Source organism: Canis aureus, chromosome 25, assembly GCF_053574225.1.
Source record: "Canis aureus isolate CA01 chromosome 25, VMU_Caureus_v.1.0, whole genome shotgun sequence".
In the NCBI taxonomy this organism is placed as follows: Eukaryota; Metazoa; Chordata; class Mammalia; order Carnivora; family Canidae; genus Canis; species Canis aureus.
In genome coordinates this window covers 19,693,887-19,715,743 of record NC_135635.1, presented here as the reverse complement: position 1 = coordinate 19,715,743, position 21,857 = coordinate 19,693,887, and the positions used below count along the sequence as shown (strand labels likewise).

General features: G+C 33.8%; 1 protein-coding gene across 7 annotated transcripts in view; it reads left to right on the top strand.

Annotated features, from left to right (window-relative positions):
- CCDC91 (coiled-coil domain containing 91) overlaps nucleotides 1–21,857 on the top strand; it is a 331,386-nt gene that overhangs the window by 157,018 nt on the left and 152,511 nt on the right. For all 7 annotated transcript variants that reach the window (XR_013364095.1, XR_013364094.1, XR_013364092.1 and 4 more), the window contains one exon: nucleotides 14,112–14,189. Coding sequence is in view for 4 of the 7 variants with exons in the window: in XM_077870590.1 (XP_077726716.1) it covers nucleotides 14,112–14,189 (78 nt within the window). In the remaining 3 variants the exon portion in view is untranslated. The remainder of the gene's footprint in view (nucleotides 1–14,111; nucleotides 14,190–21,857) is intronic.

Here is a 21,857-nt window from a genome sequence, read left to right as displayed (position 1 = left end):
AAATTAGGTCAATTAATAACCCCAGAATGGCCCTTAAGTATTCAAGTAAAACGAAGAATTGCACATCTCTCACTCTCAATCAAAAGCTAGAAATGATTAAGCTTAGGAAAAGCTAGGCCTCTGACACCAAACAGCCAAGTTGTGAATGCAAAGGAAAAGTTCTTGAAGGAAATTAAAAGTACTACTGCAGTAAAGACATGAATGATAGATATGAAAAATAAAACAGCCTTATTGCTAACATGGAGAAAGTTTTAGTGGTCTGGACAGATGATCAAATCCGCTATAACATTTCCCCTAAACTGAAGCCTAATCCAGAGCAAGACCCTAACTCCTTTTATTTTGACTTACTTTTTTAAAATTTATTTTTAAAGAATTTATTTATTTATTTATTTGAGAGAGGCAGAGACACAGGCAGAGGGAGAAGCAGGCTTCCTGCAGGGATCCTGATGTGGGACTCGATCCCAAGACCCTGAGTCAAAGACAGATGCCCAACCACTAAGCCACCCAGGCATCCCAATCCTAACTCCTTTTCATTCCATGAAGGCTGAGAGAGGTGAGGAAGCTTACTGAAGAAAAGTTGGAAGCTAGCAGAGCTTGGTTTCTGAGGTTTAGGAAGGAAACCGTCTCCATAAGTTCAAAATGCATGGTGGAGCAGCAAGAACTGATGTACATACCGCAGCAAGTTACCCAGAAGGTGTGACTAAGGCAATTAATGACACTAAACACTGATTTTCATTGTGCGTGAAACAGACTTCTGTTGAAAGAGGATGTCATCTGGGACTTTCATAGCTAGAGAGAACTCAGTGCTGTCTTCATATCTTCAACGGACAGGTTGACTCTCCTATTAGGGGCTAAGGCAGCTGGTGACTTGAAGTTGAAGCCAATGTCCACTTACTATTCCAAAAATCCTAAGTTCCTTAAGAGTTACACTAAATCTACTCTCCCTGTATTCTTTTCTGTCAGTGGAACAACAAAACTATATGACAGCACATTAGTTTATAACGTTCTTTACTAAATATTTAGAGTCCACTGTTGAGACTTACTGCTTAAAACAAAAGAATCTTTCAAATATGACTGCTTACTGACAATGGACCTAGTCAGCCAAGAGCTCTGATAGACATATACAATGAGATTCATGTATTTATGCCTGTGAACAACATCCATTCTGCAGCCCATGGATCAAGAAATAATTTTGATTTTCAAGTCTTCTTATTTAAGAAATACATTGCATAAGGCTGCTTAAGCTGCCGTAGGTCATGATTCCTGTAATGGATCTTGGCAGAGCTAATTGAAAACCTTTTGGAAAGGATTCACCATTCTAAATGCCATTAAAAACATTTGTGATTCATGGAAAGAGGTCAGAATATTAACTTGAACAAGCATGTGGGCAAAATTGATTCTAACACTTATGGATGACTTGGAGGGGTTCAAGATTTAAGTGGAGGGAGTAATTGCGGGTATGATAAGAATAGCAAGAGATCTAGCACTAGAAGCAGAGTCTGAAGATATTGCTGAATTGGTTCAATCTCATGATAAAACCTGAATGGTTGAGGAGTTGCTTCTTACTGATGAGCAAAGAAAGTTTTTTTTTTGTTTGTTTGTTTTTGTTTTTTTTTGTTTGTTTGTTTTTTGCGATGGAATCTACTCCTGGTGAAATGCTGTGAAAAGTTTAGAAGTGATAACAAAGGATTAATTATTGCATCAATGCTAGCTGATAAAACAGTGGCAGGGTTTGAGGGGATTGTCTCCAATTCTGAAAGTTCTGCTATGGATGAAAAGCTATCAAGCAGCATCACAAGCTTCAGAGAAATCACTCATGAAAGAAAGAGTCAATCAGTGTGGCAAACTTCACTGATGTCTTATTTTAAGTAATTGCCACAGACACCCAACCTTCAACAACCACCCCCCTGACCAGTTGAAAGCCATGAGCATCAAAGCAAGACCTTACACCAGCAAAAAGATTAGGATTTACTGAAATCTAAGATGATGGTCAGTATTTCTTAACAATAAGGTATTTTTAAATTTATATATATATATATATATAGTTTTCTTTTTTAGACGTAATGCTATTTCACATTTAATAGACTATAATATAGTGAAAACATAAGTTTATGTGCACTGGAAACCAAAAAGTTAATTTGACTTTAGTGTGATATTCCCTTTGTTGTGGTGGTAACTATAGCCAGCAATATCTTTGAGGTATGCCTGCATTATTTCATCCTATTTTTTTAAATGAGGAAATGTATCATGTGCTCTTTCACTTAAGAATATAACTTAGATTATTTCATATCAGTACAATAAAAGTTCCTTAATAATCTACTGAATAAATGTACTATCATTTATTTAACAAGTTCCCCATTGTAAACATTTTAAGTGGTTTCTGACCTTTTAATTCACTACCCTGTACATAAAATCTTATGCATTTAGATATTGTTACTCAACACAGAAAGGCTAGGGTTTCTGGTTATTTATTCATTTACTTTCCACAGTTACTGTAGAGTATAAGATCTAACACAGGTAATGCTTCTACCTTAAAAAAGTCTTATTAAAATTATAAATATAAAGAGTCCTGTAATTCTAAATATCTTATGATGAAAACAACATTTATAGATTTTTTCCCTATTCCTGCCATTTTTCTGCCCCCTTCAGCAACAGCTTTCAGAATGTTAAATTAATATTTATGTCCATATTTCTAAATAATACCTTAAAATTTTGCCACTTCTTGATTTTTCAGATGTTGTAAATTCTTTTTTTTTTTTTTAAGATTTTATTTATTTATTTATGAGAGACAGAGAGAGAGAGGCTGAGACACAGGCAGATAGAGAAGCAGCCTCCATGCAGGGGGCCCGACGTGGGACTGGATCCCAGATCTCCAGGATCACGCCCTGCCGAAAGCGGCACTAAACCGCTGAGCCACCCAGGTTGCCCAGATATTGTAAATTCTTATGGCCGATAGAGTTTTTTCATTCTTTCATCATAGTTGTATCATAAATTTGATTATACCAGTATTCAGTGTTTATAATAGTTATATAAATGCTATTGGTATTTAAATGACGTTATAATTAATTGCCCCTTCTTGGTCAACTTTTTAAGTGAATATTGTTTTCTGTGTATTCTTACTCATGATTTTTTTCACGCAGTTCTTCTGTTTTTATTGTGAGCTCATATATGTGATCTCAATTAATTTAATTCCTGGGTCTTAGTTTAGAATTCTTTCACAGGTGTTTTATGCTTGCTTCTTTTGGGAACAGGGAGTATCAACTGTCCTGACACTACTAGTACTGTACTTTCAGGGTCTCTATTTGTACTGTAATTGTCTAATAACTAGTTATTTTTATTTGGTGTCACCCCAGGACTTGCTATTCTGGTTGAAAATCTTATATAATGACCTTTGTCTTTGAGACAAGTTTGACTTTTAGGAATGCTTCCTTATGTAAAAATTAGATTTCAGTTCAGGTTTTAAAAAAATTTTTTTTCCCCTTTGGAATTTTCCTTACTTGATTATAAACCAAGCAATATTGTAAATATTAAGCTGTTTGGATGATCTAGTTGTTTTTTTCCTGGAGGCCCTTATAAGTGTGTCCTAGTGCTGGAGATAAATCTGTATTTGTCCATTGTGGAGGAACTCAAGGCATCACTTTGCTGTATTAGTGTTTAGATCTGGGGAATTCTTTGTATTATTTTTGATGAATAACTTCTCTGTTATTTGGATAACAATATCTATTATCTGTTCTCTGTAACATCTGATATTTGGGTCCTGGATCCACTGGATTGTCATACTGTATCTATTTCCTTTCCCCTTTTTTTCCTCCTCTCCCTTCTGGAGAAGAGAAACTGACTTTATTTCATTTCCCAAGTCTTTTGCTAATGTTTTTGTACATATTATGTTTTGAATTCCTAAGAGTTTTGTTTGTTTGTTCTTTGAATCTTTTTTTTAAAATAGCATTTGGTACTTGTTTTATAGGTGTTGTATCTTCTCATTTGACGATGTTAGTGTTATTTTTTTATTCTTACATAATGTTTCTTCCAAGGTGCTTTCCCCCCTCCCTTCCCCCTTTTCCATTACCGTGTTCTGGCCTTTTTAAAGAGCTTTTCTTTAAATGACTGATTCATAGATATCTCTTTTTAAGAGTGAGGCACAAAGGGTTGACTGGAACTTCTTGTAGAGGAGGCTTCACTGTAGGGTTTTTTGGCAAGGCTGTTGACTGTTACCACTTTTCCTTTGTCAGTGTTTTTAAGCAGGACTGGCTTCAGGGGCATACAGCGTGTGCATTTGTACAGGGCCCTGTGATTTCAGGGGTGCCATGCTTGGTTTAGTGATCTGCTGTTGCCATCCTGAAATTCTTAATTTTTGAACAAGGGTTCTATGTGTATGTTTCATGCTAGGGCCCACAAGATCTTGGCACAAATAGGTGCAACCCATTTTATGATTGCAAACTATGTGTTTGTTCTTTCCTACTCCCGCCTTCTCCATCCTTTCTTCCTCTTTTCCTTTATCTTCTTTTCCTCCTTTCCATGTCCTTTTTTCCCCTGCTTGGCTTGAGTTAGTTTTGATCATCTGAATCTCAAAGCACTTTGCCTTTGAAGCCTTTAACAAAGTTTATGATAAATAGTAATTTTTTAAAAATCTGATGCAGAGTGGAATTTATGCCTTTCCTATTGAAGCAAATAATAAGGTGACATTGAAGTAGCAGTTGGAACAGGGCCAGTTCAGTCAACACATTAGCCAGGAATTTAGCCTGAGTTACATGCAAGAGGCCATATTCTTCTGTGCAGAATTCTGTGCAGAATTTGGCCCTTACTCTTTAACAGATTGTAGTTGGTAGAGGGAGTGTTGTGCTAATGGAGAAACGATAAGGACAACAATAATGGCACTGTTGTAAGATCTTGTGGGCCCTAGCATGAAACATACACATAGAACCCTTGTTCAAAAACCACAGGTAACAATGTTATATGCGTGTCTAAAAGTTAGCATATAGAACAATCAATTACATCTATGCTAGTGTGAATACATGGTGGGATTATTTGCACACTTTCATCATTGTATTTGTTAGGAAACTTCCAGGAGTTTTTGTTATTTTGTTTCTGATTGAGAGGATTCAGCAAAGCTGATGGTTTTGTATTCTTTTGCTGTTGAAATCCATGCTGTGTATTAAGGCAGCCCTTAATGGGATAGGGCCAGAGATGAAAATTAATCCTTTCAATAATTTGGAAATCATAAGCCAAAGGGACAGATTTACTAAGGTGTTTCTTTCAGTACTGGGTACAGTTTACTATGGCAAAGGTGCTCTATTTCCATATGTACTACTTTATTCCTGTAGACTGATTCTTACATGATTGAATTGTTTTTCTCTCCTGTTTTTTTATTTGGCTACATATTTGAATTAGCCTGTGAGACTGAGTTTGAAAGATTTTGTCACGTATTATTACTTATTGTATAGAGGGGCTAAGGAATGAGATAGAATGAGGAGATAAGAGATTAAACACTATTCAGTGACAAAGACTTCTTGTCCCACAATGCTGTGTCATCCCAGTGAAACTTACTTTCTTTTAGAAATCAACTAGGCTTGTTACAACTGTCAAATGTAGGATCAGTGAAAGATGGAGAGGTAGTGTTTTGTTGTTCTTATTCTGTTTTGACAAAGATGCATATGGGATAATCTGTTCTTATTTGTGCTTCTCTGACATTTATAGTTAGGCCACTTTGGTGTGTGGGATTGTACAGATTTTGGTGTGTTGGTGGTAGGGGGTGGGTTATACCATTTCTCAGTCAAAACCTTTTTAGTGCATTGGTTGGTTGTTATCCCATTATCTTTATTTTGATTTCTTTGCAACTTTCCTTTTGGAATATCTGGAAGTGTTTATGGCTGCCTTATCCAATATAGTTGATTAGTTGTTGTGAAAGGAATGTAATCTTGTGGCTTCAGAGAAAGTGGCGAGGCTAAATTGGAAAACCTTTCTCAATCAAATGTTATTAGCTAATTACCTGCTGTAAATTATGTTCATTCTAATTATAGACTTGCCCTTGGCCAAAGAATTTAAAAGATGAGAAGCAACAACTTTCTAATAGATAAAATATAATGGTTAATTGGTCTTTGAAGTTTCTTCCCTCCCTCCCTTCCTTCCTTTCTCTTACTTTCATTCTTCTCTCCCTTTTTAAATACTATAGTAATTCATTCCAAATATATGAATCAAATATTGGCTTTTAACCACCTATGTGGTGCAAGATCCTGTTACTATGCATGGATTAATTTGCTAGATGTGATTAATATGGGTTCTACTTGGTTTGTGAATGGCCAACAATAATATAATATGAATTGAGAAATGTTTATCAGTTTGTGCCATAGTTTAGTCTTTAAAAAATTGTTTAAATTTTGTTTCAGATATCTGAATTGAGTTTTGTCATTAGTATACCAATTATGATTACTTTTAAAAATTACTAATTTCCCATTTTTTTGTAAGGTAATTCTGTTTGTTAATTATGTGATCTCTATTAACATAAGTATGTATTCAGCAGATAAATTTTCAATACCAATCATGTCCAGACATATTAAGGGTATTAGACCTATGTATATTTAATAATTTTGTCAAGGCATAGTATCAGAGTGATTATGGGTAATGGACAATTTATTGGAATGGGCTTCTGATAAGCTTTGAAAAGCACCTTACTTTACATCTTTCTTGTCAGATCAAAATTTTTGGTTGGCAGTAATAAGTTGTGAATGACTATGTCAGGTTTTACCAAGAGTGACCAGTTTGTGTCTTACTTTCATCAGAAGGCATGACTGTGTATTAATTATATATATGAGTCTGTGTATTAATTGAGATTTTTAATGTATTATTGAGTTTTATGTAGAAAACAAATCTATTGGTAAAGAAAATATACTCAAGTTAGTTCAATCTTTGACAGGATATTTTTCCCTAAAATTTTCAGCTAGCTGTCAGCAGATCCGATTTAGGCTTCACCCTGTCCTTACTGAACTAAGTGACCTTGAACAAACTTCTTGACCTCTCTACGCCTCAGTTTCCTCATTTATAAAATGAATACAATGGGATGGCTTACCTTTCAAGTCTTTTCGTATTTAAAAAGTCTGTAATATTATTTAAGATGAAGGCATTTTCCTGAATCCTCCCTTTCTAGTGATGGTTTTAGGTTTGACATTTTGAAAGAAAGTTATCATTGTGGTCAAATTTGGTCTTGACTACTTTGAAGATAGGTTGTACATTTTTGGCTCTGTATTCTTCAAATAAAAATTTTAGGCCATGTAGGACTATCTGGTTATTCCTGTGTTTTCTTTTGGTAACTGGGCAGCCTGTGTGTTACAATGTGGTTCTGTGATTACGGTCAGTAACTTTGGAGTAAGCAAAGGGAGTTTGGTTGATCTAGTTTCAGACTACTATATCACAGAATAGCATGAAGAAACTTGGAAGGGTATTTTAGAAAGTGATTAAATTCAACTCTCTCATTTAACAGATTAAAAAAAATGCCCCAGAGTTTTGTTAGCTTATATGCTGAGCTTGCATCAGGAAAAGAATGTTGATCACAATTTCATTCATTCACTTAATAAGTATTTATGTCAACCTATATTAATAACCTCCTTTTTGAAGACCAGGTTTTAAATACATTTTTAATATACTTACTATGATGTTAAATAACTCTCTCTCTCTCTCTCTTTGAAACACCCTTTTCACTTTCCAGATATATTTGGCATTCAAATTTGTCCACTCTCTCTCTTCTTTATTCTGTCCTTATTTTTCAAGCTGATATTATATACAGGGCACCATTTGAGATGCATATATTCAATGGCAAGTAAAATTTCACCTTCCCAAGTTGAACTTGGAATTCTTTTTAGATATCCATGTAAAAACCTTAGTAGATAGTTAGGTATATGAACCTGGGGATCAGCCATGGCAAAGTTGGAGATATAAATTAAGAAGTTGTGCATATAAATAAATAAATAAATAAATAAATAAATAAATAAATAAATGTTGTACATAGATAATACTTAAGGCAAGAGAATTAATTAAGCTCAGTTAGAAGTTGAAGAAGTTAAAGAAGAGGTCTGATTCCCAGGTAACTTCTGCATCTCAAAGTTGGGGCAGTGGAAAGGAACCAGTGGAACAGACCGAGAAGGAATAGACAGGAAGAGAACCATGGAAGCAAAATATTCCAAGAAGTAGAGAGTGGCAAACATTATATGGTCTCATTCATTTGGGGAATATAAATAATAGTGAAATGGAATAGAAGGGAAGGGAGAAGAAATGGGTAGGAAATATCAGAAAGGGAGACAAAACATAAAGACTCCTAACTCTGGGAAATGAACTAGGGGTGGTGGAAGGGGAGGAGGGCGGGGGGTGGGGGTGAATGGGTGATGGGCATTGAGGGGGGCACTTGACGGGTCGAGCACTGGGTGCTATTCTGTATGTTGGCAAATTGAACACCAATAAAAAATAAATTTATTTAAAAAAAAAGTAGAGAGTGGATTTGGCATGATGATGGCAGAAACAGAGTCTGTGGAGTTTTTTAATCTCAGATTTTCTTGCAAAATTAGACTAAGATTTGTTAAAGAAAAAAAGTAATAAACACTATATTCAACAGCAAAAAGTAGGTGACAGTTGTTTAAATGAATTCTAGAGCATAAGCTGATAGAGCAGAACTATTGGCAACAATGAGACATAGGGTGTCTATCACATTTGTCCTAGACTAGTGGAAGGGGACATAAGAGGACTTAAGGTGGTCCCGAGAGCTTAGTGATCCAGACATCGCTGCCCCAAAAGGAATAATTGCCAACAGAGTAGAGGACTTGGAAGACATATCTGAGGACAGCAGCTGCAACTGGCAGTGCTCTGAGACCTCATTTCTCTTGGAAATAAATAACCTGATGGAAGCACCCTTCTTAAGGTACAGAGATGAATGGTAAAAGGAACAAGTAAGGCACAGCACAACACACTGAAGGAAGGAGAATGTTCGGATACCAATAGAGGAGGGGCTCAGAAAACATATCAGAGAGGACTGGAGAGGTGGCTACCCTGATTAAACACATACACACACACACACACACACACACACACACACATTTTGTTACTTATAATAATGGTAGAAGAGGAAGCCCTAGAATAACCTAGGGCTTGTTCAGGTCCACCTCATTCCTTATTCAGGAACCTCTTCCTAAAAGTAAATGGGAACATGGGTAGGAGAACAGGCTTGTGGTGGAACCATGTACAAAGATAGAAGCATTCTGAAAAATAGTATAAATCTAACAGAATAGTTGAGAAATGAGAAAATGTAAGCATTAAATAAGAGATAACTGACAGATACAAAAGATAACTATAAGTAAAATAAAAGAAAAATTCATAGTAACATTCAGTTTCAACTTGAATCTCAATAATAACTAATGATGTTCAGCATTTGTGTCTTTGGAGATATACTGTTTGCTAATGTAAATGGAATTTTTTTCTTGATTTCATGTTTGGATTGTTCATTGCAAGTTTTACAAATACACATGATTTTTGTGTGTTGACCTTTTATCTTATAACTTTGCTGAACTTGTTTATTAGGTCTAATAGTGCATTGTTTATTGGAACTAATAATTCTGTAGTTTCCAATATATATGAAACCATATCTTCTGAAAATAGGGATAGTTTCACTTCATTTCTTTTTTTTCTTAAGATTTTATTTATTTATTCATGAGAGACACAGAGAGAGGCAAACATAGGCAGAGGGAGAAGCAGGTTCCCTGTGGGGAGCCTGATGTGGAACTCGATTCCAGGACCCTTGGACTACGACCTTAACCAAAGGCAGACCCTTAACCACCGGAGCCACCCCGGCGTCCCTCACTTCTTCATTTCTAATCTAGTAATTTCTTAGGATGCCTTTTATTTATTTCTCTTGCTTAATGCCTTTGCTAGACCACCTTGAGTGCAATGTTAAATAGAAATGTCCAGAGTGGACATCCTTGTTTTGTTTCTGATGTTAGAGTTTTAGTCTTTCGCCAATAGTATGATGTTAGTACAGATGTCCCTTATCAGGTTGAGGATGTTGCTTTCTATTTTTAATTTGTTGAGTATTTTTATCAAGAAAGTATGTTTGATCTTGTCATTGTTTGTCTGCATACTGAGATGGTCATTTTTTTTCCTTTATTGTTTTAATATGGTGTATTAAACAGATTGCTGATTGTGTGTTGAACCACCTTGGCATTCCTGAGATAAATTCCACTTGGTCTTTAGCGCATAATCCTTTTAAAATGCTTTTGCATTCTGCTTGCTGCTATTTTATTGAAGAGTGGTACATCTATATTTATAAGGCTCATTGCTTTCTACTTTTCTTATATTGTCTTTATCTGGCTTTGGATTAATGTAACATTGGTTACTCAATCTTTTATGTTATCAGACTGAAGATACCTATTATATTCTCATCATCTTTTTAGCTCCAAAGCATAGCAGTCTAGCACATAGTAATAGTGCAAATTAAATATAATGCTTACTGAGAAAATTTGATACAAATAATGGCATCTGGGAAAATTTTAGGTGATCAGTAACAACAAATTTCATAGTATTTGGAGAGTCTACATTTTCTGTCTTGAATTATGATGAATATTACTGAATGTCTCTATATCATTTAAAAATTTATGAAGTACATAATAACAGTCAAAATTTTAGTTCTGATATCTAAAATGATTATAGAAGCCCGTTATGTCAGTAATGAGAATTTCATCATAATCCAACATTCATTGATAGCTGATATGTTCTCAGATACTATGCAAAGCATTGAACTAATATTCCTTCTCTCTAGAAGATATAGCCATTGTTAAAATGTTCATTGTCAGTTAAAATATAATGCCATAGAACATTTTGATTACTTGTGAAATGTCTCTAAGAAAATACTTTTAATGTGAATTGCTTAGTACATTGTACTCTATGCTTTTTTATTAGCATATCAATACATTTTTGATGATTTATGTCATTATTCAGGACTATAGTTATTGAATTATCAAACTTGATCATTGAAATGGTTCATATTCATCTTTAATTTGTAATTATGTAAAATGGTTCATATTCATCTTTAATTTGTAATTATGTAAAAGAATAGATTCTCAGTTTTACTTAATGGATCTAGGTTAATTTGCTTTTACTCAGACTAATTAATTCTAAGTAGCTTTTTGACCTTTTTGGTTCTGTTTCCTCAATTCAAAACTGAAGAGATTACTTACTACTAGGTATTGTCAAGATAGAAAAAAAGCAAATTAGTATTTGTTTAGTTAAGTGTGGAAAATGCTGGTTTTAGTAAAGTTCAACATATTTCTTTCTGTATTTGTCTGAGTTTTAATATGTTAATATATATTGTTAATGTCCATAGTTTAACTTGTTGATTTTATATGAACTTCTTATATATCACTGGCTTGAAGGTGGAACATATGCATTCCAAGAACTGCCTGAGATGATCCATTATGATATGGAAAGAAGATTGTAGAATACCTATTTCTATTTACGTATTTTATAATCTCGAAAAGAGAAAAACTGTGGTAATATTTAGCACACGGGTTGCCTTCCCTAGGATCAGGATCCCTATATGAAACAGTCACATATTTTTGTGAGATAACCAGACATGAATGGGAGATCCAAAGTGATGAGTTGATAGTGACGTCCTTATTTGTTTCCTTGTTTTTAGCGTAATAGAGTACATAACTTGCCTAACCAGGTAATTGGACTATTATGTTACTTACTTTTTACTGAAACAACTCTCAGAGAAATGGAAAAATGACTTTAGAATGATTGCTGCCATCAGCCATAGATATTCATAACTATGCTAACAAAAATCCATATTTTTAACAAGTGCTCTTGGTGATCTTTTATATTAAGACAACTTTGGGAAATAGTGACTTAGCCATACTAAGATATATAAAGGCATATACAAGAAAGGGAAATTAAATGTTAATAATGAAATAGAAACTGTTAAGTCAGTAAGGTCTAATAAATGACAGGAGATGATGAATAAGTGGAAGCAGTTAATGGACAAAAATTATTGGCATTATCTTTTATCCTAAATATAGTTGAAGTTTAATTTTCTCTTAAAGTCTATTAGGGTCATGATACAGTCATTCCTTGCAGTCATTCAAGGTTTCAAGCTGACAGAGGCTGTGCCCTCTGCAGAACCTGGCTTTCATTGTCATCTTGGCTATTGGCATTCAGCAAGCAAGTAGGGGAAGAAAAGGAGTGTGTGGAAGATTTTGGAGGAGTTTTGTGACTCAAGCCTGAAATAATATATATTACTTCTCCCAACCCAATATTCCTAAAATAAATCCCACTTGATTGAGATATGTTATTCTGTTTATATATTGCTAGACTCATTAGCTAATAACTGAGTCTAAACAAAGCTAATACTTTGTTTAGAATTTGTTTCTATACTTGTAAAAGAGTGGTTCATAGTTTTGTTTTCTTTTAAATATCTTTGCAAAGTTAAGTATAAGGGATATACTGTCCTAATAAAATATGTGGGGAAGTATTCCCTCATTTCCTATTCTCTGGAAGAGTTTGTATAAGATTTCTCTTATTTTTTTCTTTAATGTTTATTAAAAGTCACCTGTTCGGTCATCTAAGCTTAGAAATTTCTTGGTCAGAAGTTTTTTTGTTTTTTTGTTTTTTTAATTAATTAATAAATTCAATTTCTCTTATACAAATAGGACTATTAAGACTTTTTGTTTCATCTTTTAAAAATTTTGATAAGTTGTGCTTTTTCCTAGGAGTTGTTTTTTATTTTACACAAAATTTCACTTTTGGGGGTGTATTTTTTTGGGGGGGGTGTATTTTATAATATCTTTAATTTTTTTTTTCAGAAATAGATGTAGACTAATGTAATATCCTAATTTGTGTAAGACGTAAATTTGCATTTTTATTTTGCTTCAATTATTTTATTTTTATGATCTTACTACATGTCATTTTTTCTCTTATTTTGGATTTTTTTTAAAGATCCTTTTGTTACATGTTTATTTAATCTTTTTACTCTGTCCCATGTCTTTTTAGATTTTCTTTTTGTATTTTGCATAGTTTTATTCCTCTTTTCACTGCAATCTCCCTGCCCCCCCCCCCAATTTTGTTTATCTAATTGGGCTTTCTGCTGTGTTTCATTTGTTTACTCATCTGTTGAGTTATTAATAGTGTATATTTCTCAGCTGTAAAGTTTCTCTCATGAATTCTAGTTCTCTGATGAAAATTTATATCCTATTTTCATTTTTTTCTCTACTTTCTTGAACGTATGAATCATACATATTTTTTTTAAAGATTTATTTATTTGAGAGAGAGAGAGAGGGAGAGAGAGATAGCAAGCACAAACAGAAGGGGCAGAGGGACAGGGAGAGAGAATCCAAAACAGATTGTGCTGAGCACAGAGCCCAACCTGGGGCTTGATCTCACAACACTGAGATCATGATCTGAGTTGAAGCCAAGAGTCAGATGCTTAACCAACTGTGTCCCTGAATCATAATGTATTTTAAACTCTTTGATAACTAACATCTAAATCATTCATGAGCCTATCTATTCCTTTTGTCTTTTCTGTGTTTTGTTTTCATCTGTTGTCAGCTCTGGTACTTTTGTATTGAAACCTGTACAGAATGTTTGAAAAATTAGAAAGGCTCTACAGGATATGAACATTCTCCAAAGAGAGTTCATCCGTCCCTTTGCTAGGAAGATAGAATTGGGGAGTTGGTCACCTGAATCCATTGGTTCTCCAAGTTTGTTATGTATTAAACTATTGGTATCTGTATATTACTGGAGAACTAATAAAAATATAGAGAGAGGCCTGAGCTTATTGAAGTAACACAGTCCTTCTTAGGTCTTAATCCAGGTGCAGAATTGCCATATGCCCCAAGAAATAACCATTGCCTTGTGTTATCTCACCTCTCAGTATGGTTTTCCTCTCACAGTTATTGTTTTCCATTGTTGACACAATGTCCTCCTTAATGCTTTTAAATGGAACTTTATTTTTTCTCATTGTTTTTTGCTATAGCACTAGTGTGCCACACACCACTTAAGGGTTCATGGATGCAAGAGTCAGTGGTCTTATTTTGTAGACAAGAGAACAAACCATAGTTTAATTTTTTGTTTCTGTTTTTCAGGAAAAACATAAACAAGAATTGGAAGACATGAGGAAAGCTGGTCACGAAGCTCTCAGCATTATTGTGGATGAATATAAGGTAGAGGTTTGGGAGTCTGCCTTCTCTTTTAAACTCTGTCTTTATTTATTTATTTATTTTTTCTCTTACTTTAGAAAAATAATTTATACATATCTGCATATGCTAGCCTATGCAAATTATAGAATGACAGTAGTCTTACTTTGGTACAGAATTGTTTTCAATTGACTGATGAGTGCTGAAAACATAATAGATTACAAAAGTAATGCTAGATGTTGCTCTGCATTGGAGAAGTTGTAGAATGTTTATGAATATAGGATATTCAGCTGAAGAAGTTCAAGAACAAATTCTATAGAATTAACTGCTAGACTAGATTTATCTTTCTGTGGTTCTACCTCTTTAGAAAAAAAGGTATGATTATGAATCTGAAAAATATTGTAGGTAAAGGGGGTTAAAAATACTGTTTATATTGTTACAGAAATCATGATAAATGTCAATATTAGGGACATACACAGCATTATTCTTTGATTGTATGTCTGCATAAGCTTAATCCTTTAAAGCAAACTGAAAAAAAAAAAAAAAAAAGCAAACTGAGAACTGGTGTGTTACAGCTTTCAAGAACTGAAAAGTTGTACCTGATGGATGTAAATTTGCCTCCTGGTCAAGACCAATACTGTGAAGCTAACTATCTCTTCTTGGTGGGAAATAACTGAAAAGGGAGATTTTAAAAAAAATATTTTATTTATTTATTCATGATAGACATATATATAGAGAGAGACAGAGAGGCAGAGACACAGGCAGAGGGAGAAGCAGGCCCCATGCCGGGAGCCCGATGCGGTACTTGATCCCAGGACTCCAGGATTGCGCCCTGGGCCAAAGGCAGGTGCTAAACCACTGAGCCAACCCTGAAAAGAGATATTTTCTTTTCATGTTCAAAAAAAATTATTTTCCCCATAAATTTCATGTTAGATCATTTTTTCCCCACAAATAATAGAGGAATACATTATTGTTGAAATTAAATTCAAACAATTCTCCCCAGAGGTAGCCACTGTTAGCAGTTTGATGTGCATCCTTGTAGAGATTTTTCTCTGTATTTGTATATGTATGTATGCTAATACCATATTATATAATTTTTTGCTTTGTTTTTACAGAAAATGTTATTCCACTCAATCTGTTGTTTCTGTATTTATTCAATATGACATGTATTTTAGTATCAGTATGTATGAACTTATTTTTTGTTCTATAGTATTCCACAGTGTGTGTGTGTGTGTGTGTGTATGCATAATTGGTTTAATTATACCTGTATAGATAAGCATTTAGTTTGTTTTTGGCTATTCATTACTACAATAAGTTTTTTTTTTTTTTTAAATCCTTCTACCACATGTAGAATACAGAAATTTTTTATTGTTGATCAAACTTCATCCTTGGGCTTAGTAGTAATTTTAATTTAGCTAATAATTTAATGTCAAAATGCTTCTTGTGATAAATAATTTGGATAAAAGTATAAAACAAGTAGATCCAGAATTAATTTAACTGAAAGTAAAAACTTTTTTTTTTTTTAATCCCAAGGTAAATAATCCAGTAGATACGCATTGGAACATGAAAGGTCATTTTTTGTGACCACACCCAATATAGAAACCAGTGCCATTGTTGAGATGGTCATTAAAAAAATGTCAAGTTTTTGCAGCTGTGATTATTGGCTCTTTTTATAATATTGTGAATTTTTAGCTCTACTAATATAAACCAGCTTTACAGTTACTGAATTGGGTAAAAGTATAGGACTGTTTTGAACTATCATCTTTTTTTTCCCCCTAGGCTAAAGGTGGGAAGAATTAAGAAACTGGAATTTATATACTTCTGGGGTATTAAGTGGTATTTTCTTGGGTAAATTTGTATTTTATATATTTTTATTTATGAATCTAAATTAAATATTTTGAAAGCATTTACATTGTGTTTGATTTTGTGTTTTTCTGAACAGCTTGAAGTTTGATATTTTAAATCCTTTTTGAATCTAGCTCCACATATTTATATGCTGAAAACATGTTTAGTGTGTATTGTTTTCAATACTGATAGCTAATGAGGTTAAAAACATTAGTGAGAATTTTGCAAATACATTTTACAAATAGTGATTTGGAGAAACTTGGTTGAGAGCTACTCATTTCACCTGTTCTTTGTCTAGTATCATTATTTGATGCCCACTTGGAGAGGATTTAAAAGTCTCAGGCATTAGGTATCATAATTTGCTTAAGAGAATTAGGAATCAGGGGGATCCCTGGGTGGCTCAGCGACCCAGGGCATGATCCTGGAGTTCTGAGATAGAGTCCCATGTCAGGGTTCCTGCATGGAGCCTGCTTCTCCCTCTGCCTGTGTCTCTGCCTCTGTCTCATGAATAAATAAATAAAATCTTAAAAAAAAAAAGAGGATTAGGAATCAGGTCAAGTAGCCTACACAGTTATATTTAATTTGTCATATACTTATTGCCAGTTAATATAGAAACTAGATAGCTTTTGTGGCAGGGAACTTTGTGTAAATACATTTCATATAGCTTTCCGTATCGATTTATTGATGAGCTTCATATTTTGTACAATGATGTTATAGTACTGTGATAAAAAATAAGATCTGATATGTTAATTATTGTATAACATTTTACAACCAACATGCTCTGAAAACATATAGAGAATCAACTTCAAAGTAATATTGGGAAAAATAAAGTAATCCAGATAGGAAAAATAGATGTTTTCCTCATAGATTAGATATCTTTATAATTTAAATGTTGATTTGTGACCCATTATGGAACAGGAAAAGAAACAATATTTGTTTCCATTTGAAAGTCAAGCATGAGAACTTCCTATAATTATTTTATTATGTGTCTCTTTTTTAGACAGTAACTTACTTTTTATTGATACCTTTTAAAGCTCCATTTTGTTATATAAACATTTTGATAATTAATATCTAGATAACTCAAAAACAAACAAAAATACAACTTCTAATTATTATTGCTAATAGAAGTTGTATGAACATTCTCTTTGAATTTATTCTTTCCTTAATTCAAGAAACCTTGATTTCCTTCTTTATGCCAGGGACCGATGTGGATATAGCACTGAAGAAAATAGCTGTATCCTTGGTCCAATGGAATATATATTTACACACCCACCCGTGACCATGCACCAACCATATATAGGTAGTAAGTGACTGAAAACCATAGCTTCCCTTGATGCTTTGACTTCTACCTCTCCTTCCCATGCAGATGTTTACTCAAATATGCAACTGGACTAGAGAAATCTGTACTTTTTTACTGCCATTACTAGCTTTTAGGGATCTTACACTCTTCTGCTTGGTTATCTTGGACTAGATGTGATATGTCTTTTTTTTCTCCCTCCAATTTGACTTGAGACATTGTTGAGGAATTTGAAAAAAAAATCATTAGAAAAGATTGTGAAAAATACAAATGAAGTAAAACAAAAATGATAAAAGCTTACAAATTAATGTACAGGAAGATGCACTATTTTTACATTAACCTTTCCTTCCAGAAATGTGAAGTAGACATTTTTCCCCCTATTTTTCCTATTAGTACAGCTGAAAAAAATTTCCCTGAACATTATTTTTATAAAACAGACATAAAATCCTAAAAGACAGAAAGCAGACTACCTAGGACTTTGGGATCCAGGTAACTATATATGACACTGGGTTTCCTGGATTTTCTTCTTCCCTATTTGCCCATTAGGTGCTAGAGAAATGAGCAACCCAGAAATACCAAATGGGCACAGATAACAAATCCCGAGAAAAGGCTGCTGTCTCTGTCCAGAAGATCAGGAAAGCTTCCAGGTAGCAAGACTGTAAAGCATTAGATAATAACCATTCTACTCCTACCAAATACCATAGAAGAAAATGTAACCCCACCCACAGCCCTGCCAACAAAGGCTTGTTAAGGAACGTAGACTTTCACCCTCACCAGGTTACAGTGAGGTAACTTTCCTCTTCACTCAAAAACAACAGATATCTCAAAAACAAACAAAAATACAACGTCTTATTACTATTGCTAACAGAAGTTGTATGAATTCTCTTTGAATTTATTTTTTCCTTAATTTCAAAGAAGGCTGACTGAGAAACATGGATTTTCGGTCCCACTGGGCAATAAATCCTCTCCTCCCTGAGTGTCAGGGAAGGCCATGTAGGAAGCCTAGACTTCCACCTCACCCTGATGGTAGTGAGACACTTTCTGTATTATCAAGGTATCAACAGATGTTTAATGGAAAGTCAGGGTCTTTATTATTGCTCAGTGGCAATAAGGTCAGCCCTCTGAAGTGTCAGTGAAGGTTATTTGGGTCAAGAGGTGGCCCTCTGCTTCCCCAGGCTACAGTGACATTGGTGAAGGCTTTGTGTAAAGCTGAACTCCCAGCCATGTCTAGCAATAACGAGGAGATTCTTGTTCATCCTGCCCTGAGTGTCCGTGTAGAATGAATCAGGAACCTGGACTTAGTACCCGGCTGTTCCTCTCTTGCCCTGTTGGAGTAGTATCTTATCAGAGGAAGTCTGCTAAAACAAGATTTAAAATATCCATTTCAATTGAAAATCACTACTCATAAAAAGAACCAAGAAAATCTCGTCTTGAGCAGAAAAAAAGATAATAAACAGGAGCTAACACTGAACTGACACCAATGTGTGAATTCTCTGACAAGGATTTTAAAGCTTCCATCATAAAAATGCTGTAACAGCAATTATGGACATGCTTGAAACAAATGGAAAAAAAAAAGAAAATCTCTGCAAAAGAATAGAAATAGAATCTATTTCTATGAAAGAAATAGATTATATATAAAAAAGACCAAATGAAAATTTTAGAAGCTAAAAATATAGTACGGTAATAAAAAATTTAGTGTATGGGCTCAATGTCATAATGAAAAAATGGGAGGTAATCAGTGAACTTGAAAATAGAAAATAAGTCACTCAGTTTGAACAGCAGAGAGAAAATAGACTGAAAATAAATGAGCAAGGATTGTAGGATTATAACAAAAGATCTGAAATTCATGTCATCAGAGTCCTGGAAAAAGAGGAGAAAGAGGATAGGGCTGAAAATATATTTGAAGAAATACTAGCTGAAAACTGCCCCAATTTGCCAAAAGAAGTAAAACTACATATTGAAGAAACTGAGTGAACTCTTAAGCAGGATTACCCAAAATAATACTACTACTAAAATCAAAACAAAACCCACCAAGACCTATTGTGATGGTTAATTTTATATGATAACTTGGTTGGGCCATGGTGCCCAGTTATTTGGATAACATTATTCTGGATATTATTGTGAGAGTTCATTTTGGTTAAGATTAACATTTGTATTTGTGGACTGTGAGTAAAGCAGATTGCCCTCCCATTATGTGGGTGATTCTCATCCAATTTTTAGAATGTCTCCCTTGATCAATAAAATATTTTGCTAGCAGACAGCCTTTTCGACTTGAACTGCAGCATTGGCTCTTCCCTGGATCTCCAACCTGCCATTCTATCCTGCATGCCGAATTTGCTAGCCTCTACATTTGTGTGAGCCAAGGTCTTCGAATCCATCTTTCTCTCTATATATACATCCTATCGATTCTATTTCTCCAGAGACCCTGACTGCAACACATATTATAGTCAGACTTCTGAAAACTAAAGACAAAGAAAAAAATATCTTGAAAGCAGCTAGAGAAAGATGGCATTTCACCTACAGAAAATCAATTAGATTTACACTGGATTTTTCATTGGAAGCCATGGAGGCCAGGAGGAAATGGAACAACATTGAAAGAAAATAACTTCGCTCAGATTTTTATATCCAATGAAAATATATTTCTGCAATGAAGGGAAGAAATCAAGATATTCTCAGATGAAGGAAAAGTAAGAGAATTTGTTGAAGCAAATCTACTCAGAAAGAATGAATAGGGAAGTTATCCAAACAAAAGGAAATGATAAAGGAAGGAATTTGGGAACATTAGGAAAAAGCAAAGGAAAGGACAAGATTGTGGGTAAATGCAATAGACTTTCTTTTTTTAAGTTTTCTAAATTATATTTATTAAATTAAAAAATATGTAACATTGTCCAATGTGGTCCTTAATGTATATAAAGGGAAATTAAAAAAAATTATACTGTAGGGTTGCGGTTGCCTGGGTGGCTCAGTCCATTAAGCGTCTGCCTTTAAATCAGGTCGTGGTCTTGGGCTCCAGCCCTACTTCTCCCTCTCTGCTACTTCCCTGTTTGCGTTCTCTCCCTCTCAAATAAATAAGTAGAATCTTAAAAAAAAAGAAAAAAGAAAAAAAGGGGAAAAAATAAAATTATATTGTAAATGAGGGAGAGTAACAGATAAACTTAACTGGAATTGGTAAAATGCCAACACCAGCAATGGTGTAATATATATATATATATTTAAATTTGAGAGTATGGCACATTTATTTACTTTTACATTCTGTTCCATGATAAGGCGTGAGATTATTTAGCATTTGATTGCAAGATTTTATTTATTTATTTAAAAAAATTTTTTGATTGCAAGGTTTTAAACTATCAAAATCATTTGGAGCTAGTTTACATTTGTATTTCAAAACTGTAATAAGTTTAAAATGTAATAGAAAAAGCTTTTCTCCATTTGTCACTCTCATTTCTAAGAACCTGAAGTGATCAGTAATGATCACCAGAGAGGAAATTTTACTAATCATATGTTGTTTTGAATTTGAGTAAGCTAGTGATATTTTAATATTTTAAAATTTTTATTTTTGAACAGCTTTATGGAGATAAAATTCACATTACAAAATTCATGAATTTAAAGTTTATAACTCTATAGTTTTTAGTATATTCACAGAATTATACAGTTGTCACCACATTGTAATTTCAGAGCATTTTCAACACTCTACATGAAACTTTGTAGTCATTAGTCCTTTAGCAGTCATTCTTTGTTCCCTGCTTAACTGTCTGTTTTCCAGCCCTTGGTAGCCGTTAATCTACAATACGTCACTATAGATTTTATATTCTGGACAATTTCTATATATAGAATCATTCAATTTGTGATGTTTTTGACTGACTTTTTTCATTAGCATTATGTTTTCAAAGTTCATCCGTATTGTTGCATGCATTAGTATTTCATTTCTTTTTATTGTCCAGTAATATTCCATTGTATATACCATATTTATTTATCCATTCATCAGTTAATGGTCATTTACATTGGTTTCACTTTTTCACTATTATGAATAATGCTATTTGGATGTATATTTTCATTTCTTCTGGGTTTATACCTAGGGTTGAAATTACTAAGTTGTATGGTTATCTATGTTTAACATTTTGAGGAACTACTAGAATGTTTCTAGCTATTTTATATTCCAACAGTGACTAAGGGTTCTAATTTCTCTCCATCCTTACCAAGACCTGTTATTTTCCATTAAAAAAATATTTAGCCATACTAGTGGGTTTAATTAGCATTTAAGTATTTGATCCATTTTGAGTAAATTATTATGTACAGTTTGAGGAAGGGATGGAACTTTTTTTTCCCTTGGATATACATGCCCAGTTGTTCCCAACATCATTTGTTGATAAGACTATTCTTTCCTCATTGAATTTTCTTGGGAACTTGGTCAAAAAGTAATTAACTATCTCTGTGAGGATCTATTTGTAAACTCTAAGTTCTTTTCCATTGAACTATATGTCTCTCTCTTGATGCCATTACCACACTTTTTATTACTGTAGCTTCATAGTAAGTTTTTGATATCAGGAAGTATA